General features: G+C 41.3%; 2 protein-coding genes across 2 annotated transcripts in view; one reads left to right on the top strand and one right to left on the bottom strand.

Moving 5' to 3' along the window:
* The window catches only part of LOC120053064 (CD209 antigen-like protein E), a 157,652-nt gene that overhangs the window by 99,449 nt on the left and 33,533 nt on the right, over positions 1–24,670 (top strand). The gene's annotated exons all lie outside the window — the stretch shown is intronic.
* Positions 7,886–8,884, bottom strand: LOC120053065 (ecto-ADP-ribosyltransferase 4-like). The gene is made up of 2 exons (XM_039000314.1): positions 8,807–8,884; positions 7,886–8,659 (listed from the first exon to the last, which is right to left on the bottom strand). The coding sequence occupies exons 1-2, from the start codon at positions 8,882–8,884 to the stop codon at positions 7,886–7,888; spliced, it is 852 nt and encodes a 283-aa protein (XP_038856242.1).

Here is a 24,670-nt window from a genome sequence, read left to right as displayed (position 1 = left end):
AGGAGATATCTCAGCTTGGATGTCGGCCCACTACCTCAAGCTCAACCTCGACAAGACAGAGCTGCTCTTCCTCCCAGGGAAGGCCTGCCCTCTCCAAGACCTGTCCATCACAGTTGACAACTCCACGGTGTCCCCCTCCCAGCATGTAAAGCACATTGGCGTGACCCTGGACAACATTCTGTCGTTCTCTGCAAACATCAAAGCAGTGACTCGCTCCTGCATTTTCATGTACTACAACATCCATAGAATAAGACCTTTTCTCACACAGGAAGCGGTGCAGGTCCTAATCCAGGTGATTATCACACCCCGTCTGGACTACTGCAGCTCTTTTGTTGGCTGGGCTCCCGCCGCTTGTGCCATCAAACCCCTGCAACTTCTCCAGAATGCCGCAGCTCATCTGGTGTTCAACCTTCCTAAGTTCTCCCATGTCACCCCGCTCCTCTGCACACTCCACTGGCTTCCAGTTGAAGATCACATCCACTACAAGACCATGGTGCTTACCTACGGAGTAGCGAGAGGAACTGCTCATCCCTACCTTCAGGTTATGCTCAAACCCTACACCCCAACCCGAGCAATCTGTTCTGCCACCTCTGGTCTCTTGGCCCTCCCACAACTACAGGATATCAGCTCCTGCTCAGTGCTGTCAAAGCTCTTCTCTGTACTGACACCCCAATGGTGGAACCTGATGCTAGGACAGTAGAGTCCCTGCCCATCTTCCGAAAACATATGAAACCCTATCTCATCAGAGTATTGTAGCCTTTTCCAGCAGTCAAATTATTTAGTGGCTTCATGGGTGGAATGTTAAAGATATTTTTCATAATTTCATAATTAATAAACATTATTTCTAAAAACCTGGCTGAAAATCTGGTGTTTCAATGTCAAACGGTTTTGTTGTATTTCAGTCTTCCGTGATGTATTTAAAGTGTAATATTGGGATGCAAACTCAAAATGGAATACATTTCAACTCTATATTTGACATGGTACAGGTGTCTTATTTTTTGTGAGCCCATAACCATGTGTGTGAGGTGTATACTTTTGTTTCAAAGGAGATTTCTTTAAGACTACCAAGAAACACTGTGACCCTGTGTCACGCCCTGGCCTTAGTTATCTTTGTTCTCTTTATTATTTTGGTTAGGTCAGGGTGTGACGAGGGTGGTTTGTGTGTTTTTGTCTCGTCTAGAGTGTTTGTACTGTCTAGGGGGGTTTTGTAGAGTTATGGGGTTGTGTTCATTCTAGGTGTTTATGTAAGTCTATGGTTGCCTAGATTGGTTCTCAATTAGAGGCAGGTGTTTATCGTTGTCTCTGATTGGGAACCATATTTAGGCAGCCATGTTCTTTGGGTATTTTGTGGGTGATTGTTTCCTTTGTCTGTGTTCATGCCACACGGGACTGTTTCGGTTTGTTTATTGTTTTTGTATTTGTGTTCAGGTTTAGTTTTCTATATTAAAACATGGACACCTACCACGCTGCGTATTGGTCTGATCCTTGCTACACCTCTTCAGAGGAAGAAGAGGAAGACAGCCGTGACACCCGTGTGACACCCTGCCGTGATTTAGCCCACTGCAGTATAATGTAAAACAAGACATCTCAGTCTTACACCCCCCTCCCCTGACTTTGCACGGACTTTCTTTATTGAGGAAAAATGTACTTACTACGACTGTGATATGTGGTTGTCTCACTTCGCTATCTTAACATGATTGCATCAACTCAAAGTTGATCTGGATAAATGACTAAAATGTCAAAAGTAAATCTGCAGAAAAGTGAAAGAAGTTTGGGAAACTTGGAGCTGTTATGTATGACATGTAATTTACGTTAGCAGCTAGCCTTTGTTCTCCACTTCCCCTCTATGATCTATATCTTCCTGGTATGATAGTGTCCTGTCCATCATCACAAATAGCAAGTGCCAGACTGAACACACTGGACAGCTCTCATAGAGAGATAGTGGTAGACTATGGAGATGTCTGGGGCCACTGTTTATATCAATGAAGATGTTAGAGGAATACAATGTGTTTTAGGGGACCAGTTTCACAATAGAGCCGACATCTATGAAAATGAAGAGCCTATCTTTGAAATGACTGGAGAAACAAGACTGAGTATGCAGTGACCCAAGGGACCACACAACAACAGGTAAGGTACACACACACACACACACACACACACACACACACACACACACACACACACACACACACACACACACACACACACACACACACACACACAGTCTTGTACAGTTAACTTTGTGGGGACACATAATTCAGTCCCATTCAAAATCCTATTTTTCCTTACCCCTAAACCTAACCCTCCTAACTCATACTCTTACCCTAACCCGAAACATTAACCATAATCCTAACCCTAACCCTAATTCTACCCCTAACACTAATTCTAACCTTAACTCTAGAAATAGCATTTGACCTTGTGGGGACAAATTAAATGTCCCCATTTGGTACATTTTTGTTTGTTTACTATTCTTGTGGGGACTTCTGGTTAAACACACACACACACACACACACACACACACACACACACACACACACACACACACACACACACAGATCATGATAGCACAGGAAAGAGACCCTTCCTAGTTGCTGCAGTGTGTCTGGGGCTGCTGTGTGTTCTACTGGCCCTGGACAATCGGCCTGTCTGTCCACTGTAAGTCTTAAGTTATCATTTCTACAAATCACCAGCAGGTCTGTGATTATCTCCATTAGCTTTTCTGTTGTTGTGACAGATGATGGGGTCTCTAAGAGCTTCTTAGCCTATAAGACCAACTCATCTGCAGAGAGAGACCAGCTACAGGCCAGCTACAATAACCTGACTAAAGAGAGAGACCAGCTTCAGACCAGTTACAACACCCTGACTGAAGAGAGAGACCAGCTACAGATCAGTTACAACAGCCTGACTAAATACTAAAGAGAGAGACCAGCTACAGATTGAGATATATTTTTTTTAGGTGTCTAGTATACAATGGGTTAATGTAATCCTGAATGGTCTGGCACAGAGTACCAGCCAAATAAATAGTGGGGATATGCCATACCGTTAGAACATGAGCCTATCACAATAATTAAAACATACAGTTGAAGTCGGAAGTTTACATACACCTTAGCCAAATACATTTAAGTCCTTACACCATGTGATTATCTGAGGACTGCGCCCCGCATACAAAAGCATGAAAAACATATTTCAACCAGGCAGGTGCGCCACGAAAGTCAGAAATAGCGATATAATAAATGTCTTACCTTTGATGATCTTCTTCTGCTGGCACTCCAAAAGGTCCCAGATACATCACAAATGGTCCTTTTGTTTGATAATGTCCTTCTTTATATCCATAAAAACTCAGTTTAGCTGGCACGCTTCAGTCAATAATCCACCCAGTTTCCCTCCATCAAAATGCATACAAAATTAATCCCAAACGTTACTAATAAACTTTTCCAAACAAGTCAAACAATGTTTATAATCAAACCTTAATACCCTAATACGTAAATAAACGAAAACATTTGTGCTTACCGGAGAAAAATACCAAAGAACGCGGTCTCTACCACGTGCTTGGAAACACTACAGCCACAATGGGAGCCACCTAAAAACTAAATTTTCTGGCTCTTTTTTCAAAAAACCAGCATGAAACTCTTTCTAAAGAATGTTGACATCTAGTGGAAGCCCTAGGAACTGCAATCTGGGAGGATTTCGCCATATAATGAAAGTGGCAGCCATTGAAAACAGCGGTAGGCTGAACATTTTTTTGGGGGGATGGTATGTCTTCGGGGTTTCTCCTGCCATATCAGTTCTGTTATACTCACAGACATAATTTTAACAGTTTTAGAAATTTTAGAGGGTTTTCTATCCAAATATTATATGCATATCCTAGCTTCTGGGCCTGAGTAACAGACAGTTTACTTTGGGCAAGATTTTCATCCGGACGTGAAAATACTGCCCCCTACCCAAGAGAGGTTAATTAACTTCTGGGCCACATCTTGACTGATCGCAGCCCATTCTTGCATAATCAATGCTTGGAGTTTGTCAGAATTTGTGTGTTTTTGTTTGCCCACCAGCCTCTTGAGGATTGACCACAAGTTCTCAATGGGATTAAGGTCTGGGGAGTTTCCTGGCCATGGACCCAAAATATCGATGTTTTGTTCCCCGAGCCACTTAGTTATCACTTTTGCCTTATGGCAACGGTTCTCCATCATGCTGGAAAAGGCATTGTTTGTCACCAAACTGTTCCTGGATGGTTGGGAGAAGTTGCCCTCGGAGGATGTGTTGGTACCATTCTTTATTCATGGCTGGGTTCTTAGGCAAAATTGTGAGTGAGCCCACTCCCTTGGCTGAGAAGCAACCCCACACATGAATGGTCTCAGGATGCTTTACTGTTGGCATGACACAGGACTGAGGGTAGCGCTCACCTTGTCTTCTCCGGACAAGCTTTTTTCCGGATGCCCCAGACAATCGGAAAGGGGATTCATCAGAGAAAATGACTTTACCCCAGTCCTCAGCAGTCCAATCCCTGTACCTTTTGCAGAATATCAGTCTGTCCCTGATGTTTATCCTGGAGAGAAGTGGCTTCTTTGCTGCCCTTCTTGACAACAGGCCCTCCTGCAAAAGTCTTCACCTCACTGTGCGTGCAGAGGCACTCACACCTGCCTGCTGCCATTCCTGAGCAAGCTCTGTACTGGAGGTGCCCCGATCCCGCAGCTGAATCAACTATAGGAGACGGTCCTGGCGCATGCTGGACTTTCTTGGGCGCCGTGAAGCCTTCTTCACAACATTTGAACCGCTCTCCTTGAAGTTCTTGATGATCCGATGAATGGTTGATTTAGGTGCAATCTTACTGGCAGCAATATCCTTGCCTGTGAAGCCCTTTTTGTGCAAAGCAATGATGACGGAACGTGTTTCCTTGCAGGAAACCATGGTTGACAGAGGAAGAACAATGATTCCAAGCACCACCCTCCTTTTGAAGCTTCCTGTCAGTTATTCAAACTCAATCATCATGACAGAGTGATCTCCAGCCTTGTCCTTGTCAACACTCACACCTGTGTTAACGAGAGAATCACTGACATGATGTCAGCTGGTCCTTTTGTGGCAGGGCTGGAATGCAGTGGAAATGTTTTTAGTATTCAGTTCATTTGCATGGCAAGGAGGGACTTTGCAATTAATTGCAATTCATCTGATCACTCTTCAATAACATCCTGGAGTATATGCAAATTGCCATCATACAAACTGAGGCAGCAGACTTTGTGAAAATTCATATTTGTGTCATTCTCAAAACCTTTGGCCACGACTGTATATATTTTTTACACATATTGAACCCCTACTTCCATTTATTTGTATGGGTTCCGTGACTCTCATGTTTGTGAAAGTCCAACTTTCCATAGAGTGGTCATATTAGTTAGTAGGCTGAACCGTTCAGATGCTACAGATGTTTTTATGAGAAGACTGATTTTGTCTCCTGTCTGACAAACAGCACTTTCCACTACAGATGCTGAAAGGCGACAAAGGCGTAAGTGGTGGATTGAGAGTCTAAGCCGTTTGCCCTTTTTTTGGGGTAGGCGCAAAATTACTTCCATACTTCCATTCATTTTCTACCGGTACCGGTTACCTTCAAAACAGTTCCATGATACTTGTATGGGTCGTAGAGCAAAACGGAGAACACCATCGTGTTTGTGAGAGTCTCATCTATACATATTATTTAGTAGGCCAACAGACGTTTTCGTGAGAAGACCATTTTTCGGGATGTTTCATGGTCTGACAAACGCAGTTGTAACACGGACACCTTCCACAGCAGATGTGGACGTCCACTATAGGCAGATATGGTAGATTGAGAAGCAGCCCATGCAAAAAACAGACATCTCTAGCTTAAACTGACAGATTTTGAAGGGCATTTCTTCATTATATTACTTAGATTGATGCTCCTTGCGTCAATAGACTAGATACTACTGACCATGCGGACAGTCAAACTGTAAAGACTCGATATCGCTAAACAAGAGAATGCATAAGTGTTGAAGTGGTTTGGTTGCCAGGGGAGGCAGGTGAGGGGAGGACGTGCCATCATGTTAATGGCTGGAATGGAGTGAATGGAGTAGTATCAAACACATGGAAACCATGGGAACCATGTATTTGATACCATTCTATTCCAGCCGTTACCATGAGCCCTTCCTCCCCAATTATGGTGCCACCAGCCAGCCGTGGTTGAATCCAGCCCTATCTTTGTGTGTTTTCTCCAGCCTCTGGAGGAAAGGAGAGCCCAACGATGGGGATGGAGAGGGAGAGGGAGAGGAGGACCAAGATTTTTTTTCTCTCTCTCTCCAACAAAGTGATATATTGGCTGTGTGAGAAGGTGTTTTGTCAGTGAAAATACTGGTATTGAGTTTATTGTTTAAACCTTTTTCAAACCTCTTCTCAGGGACCCCCAGCCATTCCATGTATTTGAACAATTCCAGAACTAAGTAGTACACCTGATTCAACTTGTCAACTAATCATGAAGCCTTTAACTATTCAAATCAGGCATCCTAGTTCAGGGCTACAACATTTAATGTCTGGGGCTCCAGAGGAGAGGTTTGAAAAAGGCAGTTTAATATATGGTATGCTGAGAAATGAGGGATATACTGTAAAATGTCCATTATTCTATTTGAAAACTAATTGGTTATGTCTTGTTTTTAGACCCAAATTAATAAACAAACAACACAGCATCAGCTTAGTTCATTTATTCATCAGGCGCAGTTCTGGGGGTGTCCAACACCAGCGTCCTCCTGCTGGACCCCAGTTCTGACACACTCTACATGGGAGCCAGAGGCTCCATCCTGGCCCTGCACACCTCCAACCTGAGGGAGGGAGGGACAGAGAGATGGGAGAGAGAGAGAGGGGGGGGTGGAGGGAGGGAGGAAGGAAGGAAGAAGGAGGAAGATACAGAGAGAGAGGGAGAGAGAGAGAAGGGGGGGGAGGGAGACTTTTTCACTTGACTGAGTGTGTGTGTGTTTATCTGTGCTGCATATTGATTTATTAACCAACCAGCAGAGAATCACGTGTGTATTTGCACCCCATTGGAGGACAGAAATAGGAGGGGAGCCAATCAGGGACAGCAGGGGTGGGGCCCCACCTGCTATGAGAATCAGCTGGTGATGAGTGACGCCTGTCGGCCAATTTAAGTCAAGACGCCAATTTTGCTCTGTAACAGTACTGTGGAGCCAGCCAGTCAATCCTTATTTGGCCATATGATTGGTCAAAAGCCATGTTGGACTGTTAGAAGTATTCTATGGAAGAACATTCCAGAACATTAATTGTATAATTCCATGATGCCTTATGTTGTCTTTTTGTGAAAGTAGTAAATGTTTTAATGTTTTTACATGATTTTGAATGTTTCATGGGATTTTTTTTTTAAATTCCTTCAGTACCAATTGGTAGTTTCGGGCATCACTTTATTTGTGGCTTTATGTGCCACCTCGGGGGAAGTAATTAAGCATAACTTTATTGAACAATTAAACTTGTCAAGTAATATTATAGATTAATCCATGGCCCATTTTATAATTTCACTTTGTCTAAACGTAGTCCGTTAATAGTTCAAACAAAAAATACATGACGAATACAGTATTCTTGCTCAATGATTTTCTTTATTCATGTTGAAACAAGCTGCAGAAAACATGTAAGTGCTTTAAAGTCTCCTATGGAGTCTGATACACAGGCTAATACACACATCTTAATAATAACTATTTCATGTAGTCAGGATGAGATTTGTATGTAACATTCACAAATAATCCAATTAACTTATTACAATAGAAACTATGGTCACGTAACATTTTATTGTATTTATTTTTGTAAGAAGCATAAGAATAAGAAGCTGAGCTGGTTGAGTTACATCCTCTTTAGGGGAAATGACTCAATGTTAATTTTCTTAATTAATAATTGGCTTCTTAAAGATTTTGCAATTCAGGTTACTCATGGGTATTTTGGTGCTCTGTAGTTTGTTCACAACATCACACCAAAGTGTTGGATCATCTTCTTTCTTGAGTACTTCAGTAACTTTGAACACTTCATATGGTGGAATCAACACCTCCTCTTCTTTTTTCCCCATTTTGGGGAAGGACTTCAGGTAAGCGCCAAAACACGTCTCTATCTCAAAGCAGGACTTGTCTCCAAATTCAGAATTGTCCTTGTTGAGAGAACTGGAGGCAAAGTAGCCAAATCTAATAGTTGTGTTAACTTTACCCACAAACTTCATTTTGGTTCTTCTGTATGTGGTGTTACAATGTTGTTGTTGTTTTTTCAGGAGGCGAATGGCGTCAGTCAGAAGGAAATGCAGGGAGTGGAACTGGAAGGAGGTTGTATACTTATATCTGCTGGTCCGGACTGCATGGTTGAACTCTGAGTGTATTGAAGGATGACCTGTTGTGTAAGCACAGATAGCCTTGATATGATTATGTGAAAGTTTGTCCTCAACATTGTATTCAGAACTGTCCTTTCGGAATCGTTCCTTCACATTTTTTGCACAACTTTCTGCCCACTTCCAGGCATTTTTGAAGGGCTCTTTGTTTTCATGTACAAGATATCCTTCCTTCTCCACCTTGTTGTACATTTGTTTAGTGCAGCCGTCATACATGTCGTCAACAGAGTCAACGACCATGTCTAAGGATATGCTGGAATTGAGACCAGGCTGATGGAGATGAACCTTCAAAAGAATACGGAGGAGAATACAGAGGAACAGTTTTATATATATTATTATTATGATTTTTTTTTTTACTGTAACAATCTTGTTCTCAGATTAAAAGTAGCAAGACTATATGCTGGAAGCACCATCTTGGAGTCCACATCTTACCATCTTCGAGTCCACACCCAGAGTCCAATCATGGAAGACAAACAGCACAGCAAAGGTTAGGATGTTGTCTCTCCCCATGACTTTAATAGCACCTGTAGTAAAACAACATGTACAGGAGACAAATACCAATCATCATAATAATACCAAACATGATACAACATAGCTTTGATGTTTTTCACATTTTAAAACTAATTGCAAAAAGACCATATAGGAGCTGCTAGTAAACATAGACATACTGGCAATCACTATATTCATTATAGAAATAACTTTGATATTATTCACTTCTAAAATTTGATGGGAGTTTTTGGAAAGCCACCATTTGATAAAGGCTTTATTGTGAAGTAAAACTACTGTCAATCAAGTCTCATTCAATAATTGTCTTGGTACTTTTTTCCAATTGACTGCAGAATGACAACAGATATACGTAAACTCTATAGAGAAAGGAAGGAAACCGCTCAGGGATTTCACTATGAGGCCAATGGTGACTTTAGAACAGTTAAAGATTGTAATGCCTGTGATAGTAGAAAACTGAGCATGGATCAACAACATTGTACTCACTCCAAAACACGAACCTAATTGACAGAAGGAGAAGGAAGCCTGTACAGAATACAATGTTGCAACACATGCGACCGGTTTGCAATAAGACACGAAAGTAAAACTGCACAAAAAAATGCTAATAAATTAATTATATCCTGAATACAAAGCGTTATATTAGGGGGAAAATCCAACACAACAAATCACTGAGTACCACTTGTCATATTTTCAAGCATGGTGATGGCTGCATCATGTTATGGGTATAATTGTCATTGAGAAGGATTAGGGAGTTTTGGGGGGGAATAAAGCTAAGCACAAGAAAAATCCTAGAGTAAATCTTGTTCAGTCTGCTTTCCACCAGACACTGAGAAATAAATGAACCTTTCAGCAGGAAATAACCTGAAACACAAGGCCAAATGTACATTGGAGTTGCTTAACAAGACGACATTGAATGTTCTTGAGTGACCTAGTTACAGTTTTGACTAAATCGTCTTGAAAATCTATGGCAAGACTAGAAAATGACTATCTAGCAATGATCAACAACCAACTTGATTGAGCTTTAAGAATAAAATAAAAAATGCAAATACTGTACAATACAGCTAGGCAAAGTTCTTAACTTACCCAGAAAGACTCACAGCTGTAATTGCTGTCAAAATTGATTCTAACATGTATTGACTCAGGGGGTTGAATACTTACCTAATCAAGATATATTTGTGTTTTATTTTTCATTAACTTTTCACAAATGTAAAATAATTTCTTCCACTCTGACACCTCATAGTATTTTATGTAAATCTTTGACAAAAAAATGACATTTAAATCCATTTCATTCCCGCTTTGTAACACAACTAAATGTGGAAAAATGTAAGGGGCGTGAACACCTTCTGAAGGCACTGTACAGTAGCTAGGTGAGACAACCACATATTACAGTCAAATATAAAGGATAAAAACATTACATTCCAGCTAAACAATGGATACAATGGTTTTATAGCGTTTTGCAAAAATAAAAAAATCCTAGCTACATTAGCTACAACAATCTAGTAGTATTTAATTAGTACTACTGATATAAACTCTATAGAGAAATAACAACATTAGCTACATACAACAACCTAGTGTCATTTAGTTAGTACTACTGATATAAACTCTATAGAGAAATAATGAATACTACTACTGACAGTACTATATCTGATACCACCACTGTTGTTGTAACATCTGATATTATAATGATCTGAGTTCAACTTACCAGACTGGAGCACGATTGAGGTTGTTTTGTATTGATTAGCTTCAGGACTTGTGTTTGCAGCTTTTCTGCAAAGGTCTACTTATACCTGGTCAGACATCTGACTAATACAAGCCCACACAACCACAAACATTGTTCCCACACAGAAGTACCAGATCCTATGGTCACACGGTCACAGGCTCTCAGGTTGTGTGAGTAACTGGTAATGACGTCACAGTTCCAGCGATTTCTCAGTGATACATTTTAATGTAACATTTTGTGAAAGAACCAACACACCGGTTGACTCAACGTTGTTTCCATGTCATTTCAATGACATTAGGTTGAACCAGCGTGGAATGGATGTTGACTTGACGTATGTGCCCATTGGGAATTATCCTAATATGAATGGAATAGAAAATATTGTCTATTGAACACTTCATAGGGGGCAAATCAGCACCTCCTTCTCATGCGGCAGCTGAGAGTACCCCCCCAGTGGGGCACCAAGGTAGGTGGTGATCTCAAATCAGCACCTCCTTCTCATGCGGCAGCTGAGAGTACCCCCCCCCCCCCAGTGGGGCACCAAGGTAGGTGGTGATCTCAAATCAGCACCTCCTTCTCATGCGGCAGCTGAGAGTACCCCCCCAGTGGGGCACCAAGGTAGGTGGTGATCTCAAATCAGCAGCTCCTTCTCATGCGGCAGCTGAGAGTACCCCCCCCAGTGGGGCACCAAGGTAGGTGGTGATCTCAAATCAGCACCTCCTTCTCATGCGGCAGCTGAGAGTACCCCCCCAGTGGGGCACCAAGGTAGGTGGTGATCTCAAAACAGGAGCTCCTTCTCATGCGGCAGCTGAGAGTACCCCCCCAGTGGGGCACCAAGGTAGGTGGTGATCTCAAAACAGGAGCTCCTTCTCATGCGGCAGCTGAGAGTACCCCCCCAGTGGGGCACCAAGGTAGGTGGTGATCTCAAATCAGCACCTCCTTCTCATGCGGCAGCTGAGAGTACCCCCCCCCCCAGTGGGGCACCAAGGTAGGTGGTGATCTCAAATCAGGAGCGAGTTCCAAGGTATTTAGAGGTGATTTGCTTGTCTAAAGAGCTGTCCAAATCACATTGTAGTTTTTCGGACACCATAGAATGCCTCTGGTTCCTCGGAAGGTTAGGAAATGCTTCATGTTCTTGTTCAGAATTCCTAAGGTCTTGGTCAGAAGGTGCAGGAAGTGGTACTTAAATATTGTGTTATAGCTCTTATTTTGGGTACGAGTGGCTTCGTTGAATGACTTGTAAATGTTGGATGTTACATTCACACACACCTGGATTGTCAGGGAATACTTTTTAGTTCAGTTATATAAAATGCACATATAATTAACAGTGTAATGTTTTGGATTCAGTCTAGTCAGGTGACCTGTTGTGTCCTCACCTTTAGTTTAATCATTGTTCCATAGTCTCCCAACTGTCCCCTTTTAAGTGCTACCATGGTTATGCATATATCTTCTGCAAGAAACACTTAAATTAAGCCCTATCCATATAGGTAAATTCCCACGAGTGTAAGTGGTTAATTAATGGTATTACATGTTTTTTTATATTTCATAAAATATTTCACATTTGGTCAAATGTGGAATGTCACCAGTCATCAGTCAATCATCAGGGTGACTTCTGACTACTGTTGGTCTCTTTCCCACTAACAGGTGTCTTTTTCAAGTATTTTTCCACTCAGAACCCACACTAAAGTTTGAGGCCCTCTTGAAGGTGTGACAGAGTCATCATCACACTGAGTTTATTGTAAACTCCAACCCCAACCACAACACAAACAACCTGACAAAGATAAATGTCATTCAGTTAGCCAGATGTAACTATGCAGGTGTCAGTATTGCTGTAATAGACATTCATGATCCTTTCCATCTCTTGGAGATATTGTGTTTTATAGTAGTGATTGGTACTGCCACAAAAAAAAGTACCTGGGTAACTGAATGACATGTATCTTTGTCAGGTTGTTGTGTTGTGGTTGTGGTTTGCACCAAACTCAGTCTGCTGATGACTCTGTCACACCTTCAAGAGGGCCTTAAACTTTAGTGTGGGTTTTGAGTGGTCAAGTCACTCATGTGTAGACAACTTCACGTCAGTCTTTTTTTTGTGGCAGTACCAAGTATTCTATTTTGAATAGAACAGGACAGAATAGAATAAAATAGAACATCTTTATTGTCCATTAAAATATTTTATGAAATATATCACATTTGGTAAACATGGAATGATAAAAAATAACTGTATGCCTATGGATGTGTAGCTAGCTACACTATGTAGTCGATCTGTGTATGAACCCTAAAACGTTTGGTATGAACATTAATTCAGAACCTATGAACCTCAGCTCTCATAGTTGTTGTATTGACTTCAAGTCTGAATGGCATTAATGAAGCCTATGGATTGAGTAGAATATCATAACTTTTATGTTCCAAGGATGCAAGTCCTATATACATGTCGTGTAGTTATTACCATGCATGAGATCCCCACATTGTAGCCTGTACATTGAATATATTCACTGATCATGTACTCTTCCTTGGCAAATAAAGGTGCGGTTCAGATATGAATCTCTGTGAGACATTATTTTTCAGTCATATTCAATACCAGGTGTATCAAACTCCATTCTTTGAATGATGCTGTGTCTGCAACAATGTATTACAATTATACACTTCAATAGTGTTTACCACTCCTGCTCCTGGGACATCAATGATTACACATTGTAACTATGCAATAGACTAGAAACATGTAAAGGCTGATTTGTAATTCATATATACAGAAATACACCTGTCCTTATCTAACTCCCTTCATCTGCATTCATCTGAGGACACAGGATAGGTGTAGGATTCCAATGACATACTTAATTTCAACCAGTGGAGAATGTGTAACGTTTATTGAAATGTCATTATACAGGTGTTATAAATACACAATACATGCATTATAAATATTATAATTGTAATATTATATTATAAATACAAGTTCAATCTGTACTTCAATGCACATATGGTGTGCATTATAAAAAAAGAGGAAGAAAGAAGAGGTGGGGAGAGAGGTGTAGAAGACAGAAAAGGTAAAACAGAGGAGCAGGGAAGACAGCATATGATTAATGCATTTCAGTGCTACCCTAATATTCTCTCAGTTCATCACAATTACATAGTGTCTGTTGCGGTGTCTCCTAACCAGCCTTGGGCTCCCAGTCGGCCCAAAACTCATCTTAAGAGTGGGTGAGGTGGCGATGACGGGACTGGCTTCCTCTCTCACATCAAAACATACCTGCAGACGAGAGACAGATGGATAGAGAGAGAGCATGATTAAGCTTAGTTTTTTTTGTTCTAACATGGTCAGTCACCATAATCATCTGGAGGTGAAATACAAAACTGATATTGGATCATTAACTCTGGGACTACTACATCTCTATCTGTATGTCAATGTAAAGCATCTCTTTAATAATACTTCCTGTATAATATAAGGATAATATCCCTTATAACAAATCATGATAACATTGGATAGATAGATACATGTGCATGTGTAGCATGTGACAATAGCAGGGTCATATCAGGGTCATATCAAGGATAGCATCACAAATGAATACATAAATACCACTTGAAGTTTGATGATGACTTGATCATTTGAATCAGCTGTGTAGTGCTAAGGCAAAAACAAAAAAATAGACTACACAAAAGTATTTGCTCTATCCAGAATAGCCTACTCTCTCACTTTGACACCTGGGCCTGTTATCCTTTCACCCTCCTCCAAAAAATACAAATGTTTGCCATTATCAAGAGTGGCACTGGGGCTAAAACAATATCCTACATAGTGTGGGAGGACTGCACCTAAAAAGGCTGGAGACTCATAACTAATCGAAGAGCGTGCATGTATATGTCCTGACCAAAATGTGAGGAGTCAGTGGTAGGGTTCAAGTGACGTTGGAGCACAGCAAGATTCTCAGTAGACAGTGGGCATGGGATGTCAGGAACAATGACCCCATTGTCACAGTGTATCCAGATTCCAGGTTATCCCCCTGATAAAGCAGGTCCTCCAGATGCTGAATCTGAAATGCTCAAAAGAAACAAATCTGTATTAGTGATGATAAATTTGGCAGCAACAGGGGCTTGATAGTTCAGTGAAAATGGCTGAGTGTTTATGTGGTGTAAATCTGTAGTAAGCATGCAGAAAACATAGTGCATAAGACAAGTACCAAACACCTTTATAGCAGAAGTGCAAGCAAGCAGATGAGGAAATGTGGCTATGTACAGTAGAATACACTGTATAGGAAATCCTGCAAAATGGCAAATGTAAATCAAGGAAAAAACGTGCCCCTGTACCCAATAAAAAAACGCACTACCCTCCCAAAAGCAGAATAAAACGTTAGACAACCCACCAGTCCCCCCCCCCCCCCCCACACACACATACATACATTTCTAACTGTCCCTAACTGGTATCTTTTGTGATCTTTCCCCCCTCAGAAACCCCCTGCTAACAAGTTTGATGCCCTCTTGAAGGTGTGAGACAGACAGTCATCAGGGTGAGTTTGGTGTAAACCACAACACACAAATAACCTAACAAAGATAAGATAAATGTCATTTAGTTACCAATATGTAACTTTGCATGTGCCATTACTGTAAAATACATTCATTATCATGTCCATCTTTTAGGTAAACACATTGTTTTATATTAGTGTCAAAGACACCGTTTAGTGTCAATGTGGATAGACATTAGGTTGTATGACTGTTCACTGCCTCCCTGTGACTTCTGTGGTCTCTGTTAGTCAACACATGGCTGCTGAAAGGATTCTTGATAACTGAGCCCCGCTCCCTCTCTCCTCTAACACCTGTCATAAGATTATCCGTGTTCCAGGTTGAGTACATTGCAAACACCTACCAGACCTCAAAACTCTTGGATAGGTGTTTAACATAGTTTAGGGTTGGGATAAGTGTTAAGGTTAGGGTTATGGCTATTGTTAGTTAGTAGATAGTTAGTTGAAATGTTACTGAAGCCTCGGTTCCATTTGCACTTTGAAGCCAGACACAGAGCCTTGTATTTAGCTTGCTAATGTTAGCTAGCTAGCTAATTGGTTAGTGTCATCACTAGCATAACAGACTATCTAGCTTTATTCCTACCTTGCTAGCCATGGCATTGGCTATATGCTAGATACAATACGAGCTAGCTAAACATGGTATCAGCATCCAGCAGTGATCAGCTGGTGGTTCCATAGTAACGACGTCACCAGCACAATTTTGAATCGAGCTGGTACCAGTTGTGAAACTGGGATGCATTGGCCCGGGTTTCCCTCGACCCAGCTCCAATTAGAGAATTCCATTCGAGCCAGCTCGAATTTGACCCTAATTTGGCCCTAAGGGGCTCCCGAGTGGCGCAGTGGTCTAAGACACTGCATCTCAGTGCAAGAGACATTAAAGGCCAGTGGAAATCGATGGACTATACGGAAAAAGTGTTACAAAATGATATTACACAGAGATTACAATGTTTACAGTATTTTTTTGCACTTTTCACAGTGATTTTGCACAACACTATGTCTGATACCACCACTGTTGTTGTAACATTTTATCAGATTATAATAATCAGATTGTTGAATTCACCAGACTGTAGTACGATAGATGTTGTTTTGTATTGTTCAGTTTCAGGACTTTTGTGTTGCAGACTGAAAAGACCTCTACTTATACCTGGTCAGATTTCTGACTTTACAAGCAGACATACAGTTGAAGTCAGAAGTTTACATACACTTAGGTTGGAGTCATTAAAACTCGTTTTTCAACCACTCCACAAATTTCTCGTTAACAAACTATAGTTTTGGCAAGTCGGTTAGGACATCTACTTTGTGCATGACACAAGACATTTTTCCAAGAATTGTTTACAGACAGATTATTTAACTTATAATTCACTGTATCACCATTTCAGTGGTTCAGAAGTTTACATACACAAAGTTGACTGTGCCTTTAAACAGCTTGGAAAATTCCTGAAAATTATGTCATGGCTTTAGAAGCTTCTGATAGGCTAATTGACATCATTTGAGTCAATTGGAGATGTACCTTTGGATGTATTTCAAGGCCAACCTTCAAACTCAGTGCCTCTTTGCTTGACATCATGGGAAAATCAAAAGAAATCAGCCAAGACTTCAGAAAAACATTTGTAGACCTCCAGACTACGGTTTGCAACTGCACATGGGGACAAATATCATACTTTTTGGAGAAATGTCCTCTGGTCTGATGAAACAAAAATTGAACTGTTTGGCTATAATGACCATCGTTATGTTTGGAGGAAAATGGGGTAGGCTTGCAAGCCGAAGAACACCATCCCAACGTGAAGCATGGGGATGGCAGCATCATGTTGTGGGGGTGCTTTGCTGCAGGAGGGACTGGTGCACTTCACAAAATAGATGGCATCATGAGGAAAGAAAATTATGTGGATATATTGAAGCAACATCTCAAGACATCAGTCAGGAAGTTAAAGCTTGGTCGCAAATAGTTCTTCCAAATGGACAATGACCCCAAGCATACTTCCAAAGTTGTGGCAAAATGGCTTAAGGACAACAAAGTCAAGATATTGTAGTGGCCATCACAAAGCCCTGACCTCAATCCTATAGAAAATTTGTGGGCAGAACTGAAAAAGTGTGTGTGAGCAAGGAGGCCTACAAACCTGACTAAGTTACACCAGCTCTGTCAGGAGGAATGGGCCAAAATTCACCCAACTTATTGTGGGAAGCTTGTGGAAGGCTACCCAAAACTTTTGACCCAAGTTAAACAATGTAAAGGCAATGCTACCAAATACTAATTGAGTGCATGTCAACTTCTGACCCACTGGGTATGTGATGAAAGAAAGAAAATATTAAATAAATCATTCTCTCTACTATTATTCTGACATTTCACATTCTTAAAATAAAGTGATGATCCTAACTGACCTAAGACAGGGAATTTTATCAGGATTAAATGTCAGAAATTGTGGAAAACTGAGTTTAAATGTATTTGGCTGAGATGTATGTAAACTTCCAACTTCAACTGTAACTACCAATCCTGTCCCCACACTGAAGCATCAAGATAATACGTGCACAAAGTCATGCAGATCTTCATGTCTGCAAATGTACACATGCATGAGGATGTACACAGCTCTACTTTGGTTCACCACAGGGCCATTTGCAACTAAAAGTGATGCTGCTGAGAAAGAATTCATGTCCTCCCTTTCTGTCTTTCTCACGCTCTTCTCAACCCCAAGTCAAACACCGCAATGTGTGGTCAGTCAGTTGTCATGGTCACAGTCTCTCAGGTTGTGTGACTGGTAGTGACATCACTGGATGAGTTCTAGCTATTTCTCAGCAACAGGTTTTATTTAAAAATGTTGTGGCAGAACCAAGTATCATCATTTCAATAGAATAAAATAGAAAATCTTAATTGTCAATTGTCAATTAAAATATGTTGTCAAATATATCATATTTGGTATATGTGGAACAGTGGAGGCTGCTGAAGGGAGTACCATGTGTTTGATGTATTTGAATCCCTTCTCCTGATTCCGCTCCAGTCATTACCACGAGCCCGTTCTCTCCAACTAAGGTGCCACCAACCTCCTGTGATATGGAATTATACCAGTCATCATCAGTCAGTCATCAGGGGGACTTCACTCATGACTTCTGACTGCTGTTTAGCTCTTTTCCTAGCCTGAGTCCCAGATCTGTTTGTACTGTCTTGCTAACTTGAGGTGTCATAAAAAAGATTCACCCCCCTCTGCAATGTAAAAAATATTTTCACAAAACCTTCCCCTTGTCCTGTCCAAAAATGTGCAGACACTCCCCACTTAAAATGTACTCAGAAAAATGTATTACAACGATAAATAACAATACATGTAGCAAACCTGTGCTTATAAATGTGGATATCAACTTTATCACAGTCGATGCCACACAGGGCTAACGGGCCAGAAGGTTGAGGGTCCGCCGACCACAACAGACGAGCCAACTCTCTGCCTGTTTTATTACACTATGATAAGAGCTGGCTTCAGATAATGATGATGATGATATATGATGATATATGATAATGATGATATAAGATATACAGTATGCAACACATTTCCCACTAACCAACGCAGAACTGCATACCAATTACTGACTTTGAGTGCTTATCTTATCTGGTTTGTATAATTAACCCTCCCTACTCAGTATTAAAGTCTTGGCTTGACAATCTCCCAATGTCTTTACATTTTCTGGTGTTGTAACGCTCGTCGTGGTTGGAAGAAGAGGAGGACCAATGCGCAGCGTGGTAAGTGTCCATAATGATATATTTAACTTCTTGAGCCTATGGGGGGTGCTGTTTCGACTTAGCATAAATTCGTCTCCAAATTAAACTGCCTAGTACTCAATTCTTGCTCGTACAATATGCATATTATTGTTATTATTGGATAGAAAACACTCTCTAGTTTCTATAGCCGTTTGAATTATGTCTCTGAGTGGAACAGAACTCATTCTACAGCACTTTTCCTGACAGGGAGTGAGATTTCAGAAATCTTGGCCTTTGGTCCCAGGTCAGTTTTAATGTCCCTGTAAATGCTATGAGGATACAAACACTGCCCACGCCTTCCTCTAGATGTCAGTAAGAGGTGACAATTTGAATGGAGTCGATTGCGCAATCAGGGCCTGTATAAAAGAGCACAAGGCGGAAGTAGCTTTCTTTTCTTCCTGCGCCTGACGCACGATGGACGTCGGGACTGGCCTCCTTCCAAGCTTTGGTTTAGCCACTTATATATCGCCGGTCATGTTTTTACTCGTTATAGGTGTTAAAAACATCATAAGGTAGTTAATTTAAACCGTTTTATAGCAATTTATATCCGTTTAGTGCGATTTTGAGGCATTTCTTTGTGATGCACTTTGAAGCGCTGGGCACGTTTCCAGTACCGGTCGAACGTTAGTGGCCATTTCGACGGGACAAGAGGACATCTTTCGACCAAAAGACGATTAGACCGGAGAAAGGATACATTGCCCAAGATTCTGATGGAAGATCAGCTCATAGTAAGAACTATTTATGATGATAAATCGTTGTTCTGTTGAAAAATGTTAAACGCATATATCGCCATTTTTTTTTGTGTAGCTTCGCTTTGGCGAACCCTGTATTGCACAGTAAGGATAATTTTAGAAATGTAATTCAGCGATTGCATTAAGAACTAATTTGTCTTTCAATTGATATCCAACTTTTATTTTTTTAGTCAAGTTTATGAATAGCTTTTGATAAAAATAGGTGTCTTTCCAACATGGCGCCGGGCAGATTGCTTGAGTAGTTGGACACTATTTCCATTGTGTAAGCACGATTTGTGCCGCTAAATATGCACATTTTCGAACAAACTCTATATGTATGTTGTAATATGATGTTACAGGAGTGTCATCGGAAGAATTCTGAGAAGGTTAGTGAAAAAATTAATATATTTTGGCGATGATAACGTTATCGCTCTCTTTGGCTTGAATCAATGCTCGGGTAACGTTTGCACATGTGGTATGCTAATATAACGATTTATTGTGTTTTCGCTGTAAAACACTTAGAGAATCTGAAATATTGTCTGAATTCACAAGATCTGTGTCTTTCCATTGCTATGCGCTGTGTATTTTTAAGAAATGTTTTATGATGAGTAAATTGGTAATACACGTTGCTCTCTGTAGTAATTCTAGTCGCTTTGGTGAGATTTGTGATGGTGGCTGCAATGGCAAACTATGATTTATACCTGAAATATGCACATTTTTCTAACAAAACCTATGCTATACAATAAATATGTTATCAGACTGGCATCTGATGAAGTTTTTTCTTGGTTAGTGGCTATTTATATCTTTATTTGGTCGAATTTGTGATAGCACCTGATGGAGTAAGAAACTGATGGAGTTAGAAAAGTGGTGTCTTTTGCTAACGTGGTTAGCTAATAGATTTACATATTTTGTCTTCCCTGTAAAACATTTTAAAAATCAGAAATGATGGCTTTATTCACAAGATCTGTATCTTTCATTTGGTGTCTTGGACTTGTGATTTAATGATATTTAGATGCTACTATTTAATTGTGACGCTATGCTAGCGATGCTAATCAGTGGGGGGTGGGTGGGGGGTGCTCCCCAAGTGGGACGCAAGCGTCCCGCGACCCCAGAGAGGTTAATAAACCAAACAGAACACTGAACGAAATAACAAAAGTACAAACAACCCGAAACAGTCCCGTATGGTGAAAACACTAACACAGGATACATCCACCCACAAAACACAAAGGAAAACAGGCTACCTAAATATGGCTCCCAATCAGAGACAACGACTGACACCTGCCTCTGATTGAGAACCATACTAGGTCAAACACATAGAAACAGACAACCTAGACATACAAGATAGAATGCCCACCCACATCACACCCTGACCAAACAAAACATAGAAACATACAAAGCAATCTATGGTCAGGGCGTGACAGGTGTAATGGAATGGCAGGTGCGCAGTTTGGATGCTGGAATTATATTTGAGGGGAGTGGATGAGCGTGTGCAGGTAGCCTACAGGAGAATTTTAAAGTAGCAGCTGTAAAAATACAGCCATTCTGGCCTGCTACTGTGCATTTTTATAATCGGTCAGAGTAGACGAACAACTGAGCCAAATGGTATGAAACATTCAAATAACAGGGCTTATTATTACATTTTTACCTAGAGTAGAACAATAATGCAATTATTCTTTGGTTTTTGGTGTCGTAGGCTAGTCTAGGTAAGACTATTGTATTGTCCCTAAGCAAGATCAATAGGGGAGCTGCATGTGTCTTCACTGTTCTGTCATGCGCAATGATGCACCTGGCTTCTCCGGTGCCTATCAGCAATTCCTATTTGTTGTTGTGGCTTTATACTAAACATTGATGCAGCTTTGAATGCTTTTATGTGTGGTATGATTTCTAGCTAGCCTCTGGACAAATGATCCACCTACCACTGTTGTCACTTTGAATGGTGGATAGAGAGCAGGATAGACAGTTGACTGGTAGACAATATTGACCTGTGGTATAGTAAGGGTGTGGAAAAGCATAGTGCATAAGACAAGTACCAAACACCTTGATCGCAGAAGTGCATGCAAGCAGATGAGAACATGTGGGTAAAACAGTAGTGTTAGGTTCAAATTCTTCAGAGTAAATAACTCACGATTAACCAAGTTTAATTCTACCCAAAGGGTTGTTACAGCTGTAATTCAGATAAAAACATTTCACACAAGCGCTGATATTTAACCCTTTCTCCTAGGTTGAGTCTCCTCTTCCACAACTGAACAGCCAATGCATCTCTGTTGCTAGACAGAACCTTAGTGAGATCTGTTCTTCCTCACTTCATCTAACCTGACCTCTACCCCAAAGTGCTCACTCCTCCCCAACTCAAGGCTGTCATGGCAATTGATACCAGACTGTGTCTCTTCTCCTCCCAGAGGATCCTTGATGGCTAACAATAACATATCCTGACAATGTAAATGTTATACATTACCCTCTCTCCCTCAGTGACATTGTTAGTTTCCAAGTTTAGCCCGAATCCAACTGTAGAATACATTAAATAGTAAAACATGCCAAATGGTCAAAGTAAATCAGGGAAAGAACGTGCCCCTGTGCCCAGAAAACCCTGCACTACCCTCCCAAATGCAAAAAAAGTTTGACAACCCACCCCTATTTTGTACAATTTCCAACTGTCCCTAACAGGTATCTTTTGTGATCTTTCCTCCCTCAGAAACCCCCTGCTAACAAGTTTGAGGCCCTCTTGAAGGTGTGAAACAGACAGCCATCAGGTTGAGTTTGGTGTAAACCACAACACACAAACCTAACAAAGATAAGATAAATGTAATTTAGTTACCAATATGTAACTTTGCATGTGCCATTACTGTAAAATACATTCATTATCATGTCCATCTCCTATATAAAAAACATTGTTTTATATTAGTGTCAAAACAACCATTTAATGTCAAAGTGGATAGACAGTATGTTGTATGATTGTTCACTGTGGTCTCTGTTAGTCAACACAGGTTTTGACAGGTTTTATTTAAAAATGTTGCTGAAAGGGTTCTTGTTAACTGAGTCCCACCGCCTCTCTCCTCCCACCCCTGTCATAACATTGGCCGCGTTCCAGGTTGACTACGTTGCAAACACCTGCCAGGCCTCCCAACTCTTGGATAGGGTTACGGTCAGTAGATAGTTAATTGAAATGTTACTGAAGCCCCGTTTCCATTGACACTTTGAAGTCAACCCAGGTAGGGCTGGCCTTGGTCGGCTAGCTCGAATTGCGTTTTCACTGCCTTCAGAAATGTGAAGGTATGTCATGTTGCTAAGTAGCCAATATGTGACTGTGCAGCTGGTTTAGGTACTGTTGCTAGCTAGCAAGATGTTGAAGAGTTGTATTCACCCTCACCATGCTGTAACTAACGTTGACCCATACTCCTGCCAGTGCCAGCCAGACTCAGAGCCATGAATTTAGCCCTGCTAGCATTAGCTAGCTAAACGGTTAGCGGCATCACTAGCATAACAGACTAGCTAGCTAGCTTAATTCCTACCTTGCTTGCCATGGTATTGGCTATTTGCTAGCTAGCTAGACAAGCAAACAAAACAACAGGTTTGATATGATGTAGCTAGCTTTCAATATGACCTGGCCAGCTAAAAATCCTGTTAGCTAATTTAAAAATAAATGAATGATCCAGCTATGGTGGTAAATCGTGTCCTGTCTGACTACTGCAGTGTTGCTTGTCTATGTGCTAGCTAACAGCAACAAGCCCAGACAAGCTAGCTAAATGTGGTCTCAGCATCCAGCAGTGATCAGCTGGTGGTTGCATAGTAACGGTGTCACCAGCCAGAATTCTAATCGAGCTGGCACCAGTTGTTAAACTGGGCTGCACTGGACCGTGTTTCCCTTGACCCAGCTCGAGTTTGAAAATTTCTTTTGAGCCAGCTCGAAACGGAGCTTGATAGAGTATCTTAAAAATAAAAATAAAAAATAAATAAAAATAAAAATCACCTTTATTTAACCAGGTAGGCCAGTTGAGAACAAGTTCTCATTTACAACTTAGCCAAGATAAAGCAAAGCAGTGCGACAAAAACAACACAGAATTACACATGGGATAAACAATCGTACAGTCAATAATACAATAGAAAAGTATATGTACAGTGTGTGCAAATGTAGTAAGATTAGGGAGGTAAGGCAATAAATGGGCCATAGAGGTGTAATAATGGCAATTTAGCATTAACACTGGAGTGTTAGTCCATCTACAGATGGACTATACAAAAAAGGTGTTACCAAATGAAATCAGAGAGAGATTACAAGGTTTCCGGTATTTTTCGTATTTTGCACAATTATTTTTGCGCTATGAAAATGTTGCACTATATATGATACGATATGATATGGTTGACCAGGTTGTCGGCGTTGGAAATCCGCGATGAGGCCTTGGTCCAGGATGTCCCTGGCGGGGACCCAGCACCTCTCCTCCAGGCCATAACCCTCCCAGTCAACCAGGTACTGCAAACCCTTGCCCCGAGGTCAAACTTTCAGGAGACTCCTCACCGTGTATGCTGGTTGGCTGTCGATGAGACAGGGGAGAGGGGGGGGCCTGGAAACAGGAGACAAAGGGCTGTGAGACATGGGTTTAACTCTGGACACATGAAAGGTGGTGTGTCTATGAAGGGTACGGGGCAACAGAATACAAACAGCAGAGGGGGTAATAATTTTTGAGATGTGAAACTGGCTGATAAACTGGGGGGAGAGTTTGCGGGATTCCACCCAGCGGGGCAGATCCCAGGTGGATGGTCATACCTTCTGCTCGAGACGATACCGGGAGCCGGGGTCCACTCATCGTACCTGGAGGAGAGCCCAGTCGGCCCTCCTCAAGATCACAAGATCACCTCCAAGTATCGATGACAATCGGATTGCCATCGATACTTGGAGGTGATCTTGAGGAGGGCCGACTAGGCCCAATGAGGGTGCAGAACGCCTTCCAGGACGAGAACTGAGGCCCCCGCTCTGAGACCATGTCCACGGGCAGTCCATGGATCCGGAAGACTTGCTGCACCATGAGCTGGGCCAGCCCACAAAATCTGTCGACCACAATCAGGATGGCAGTGTTGCACCCAGGGATGGTGAGGGATAGG

The sequence above is a fragment of the Salvelinus namaycush genome, chromosome 8, assembly GCF_016432855.1.
Source record: "Salvelinus namaycush isolate Seneca chromosome 8, SaNama_1.0, whole genome shotgun sequence".
Lineage (NCBI taxonomy): Eukaryota > Metazoa > Chordata > Actinopteri > Salmoniformes > Salmonidae > Salvelinus > Salvelinus namaycush.
The sequence above is the reverse complement of the archived record's forward strand: the minus strand, read 5'-3'. Positions and strand labels throughout refer to the sequence as shown.

Excerpts from the sequence above, each read along its gene's own strand:
- LOC120053065 (XM_039000314.1), bottom strand. The coding sequence starts at position 8,884 with ATGGGGAGAGACAACATCCTAACCTTTGCTGTGCTGTTTGTCTTCCAT. Across the intron at positions 8,660-8,806 it reads TGGGTGTGGACTCGAAGATG|GTTCATCTCCATCAGCCTGG; the intron begins GTAAGATGTGGA and ends ATTCTTTTGAAG.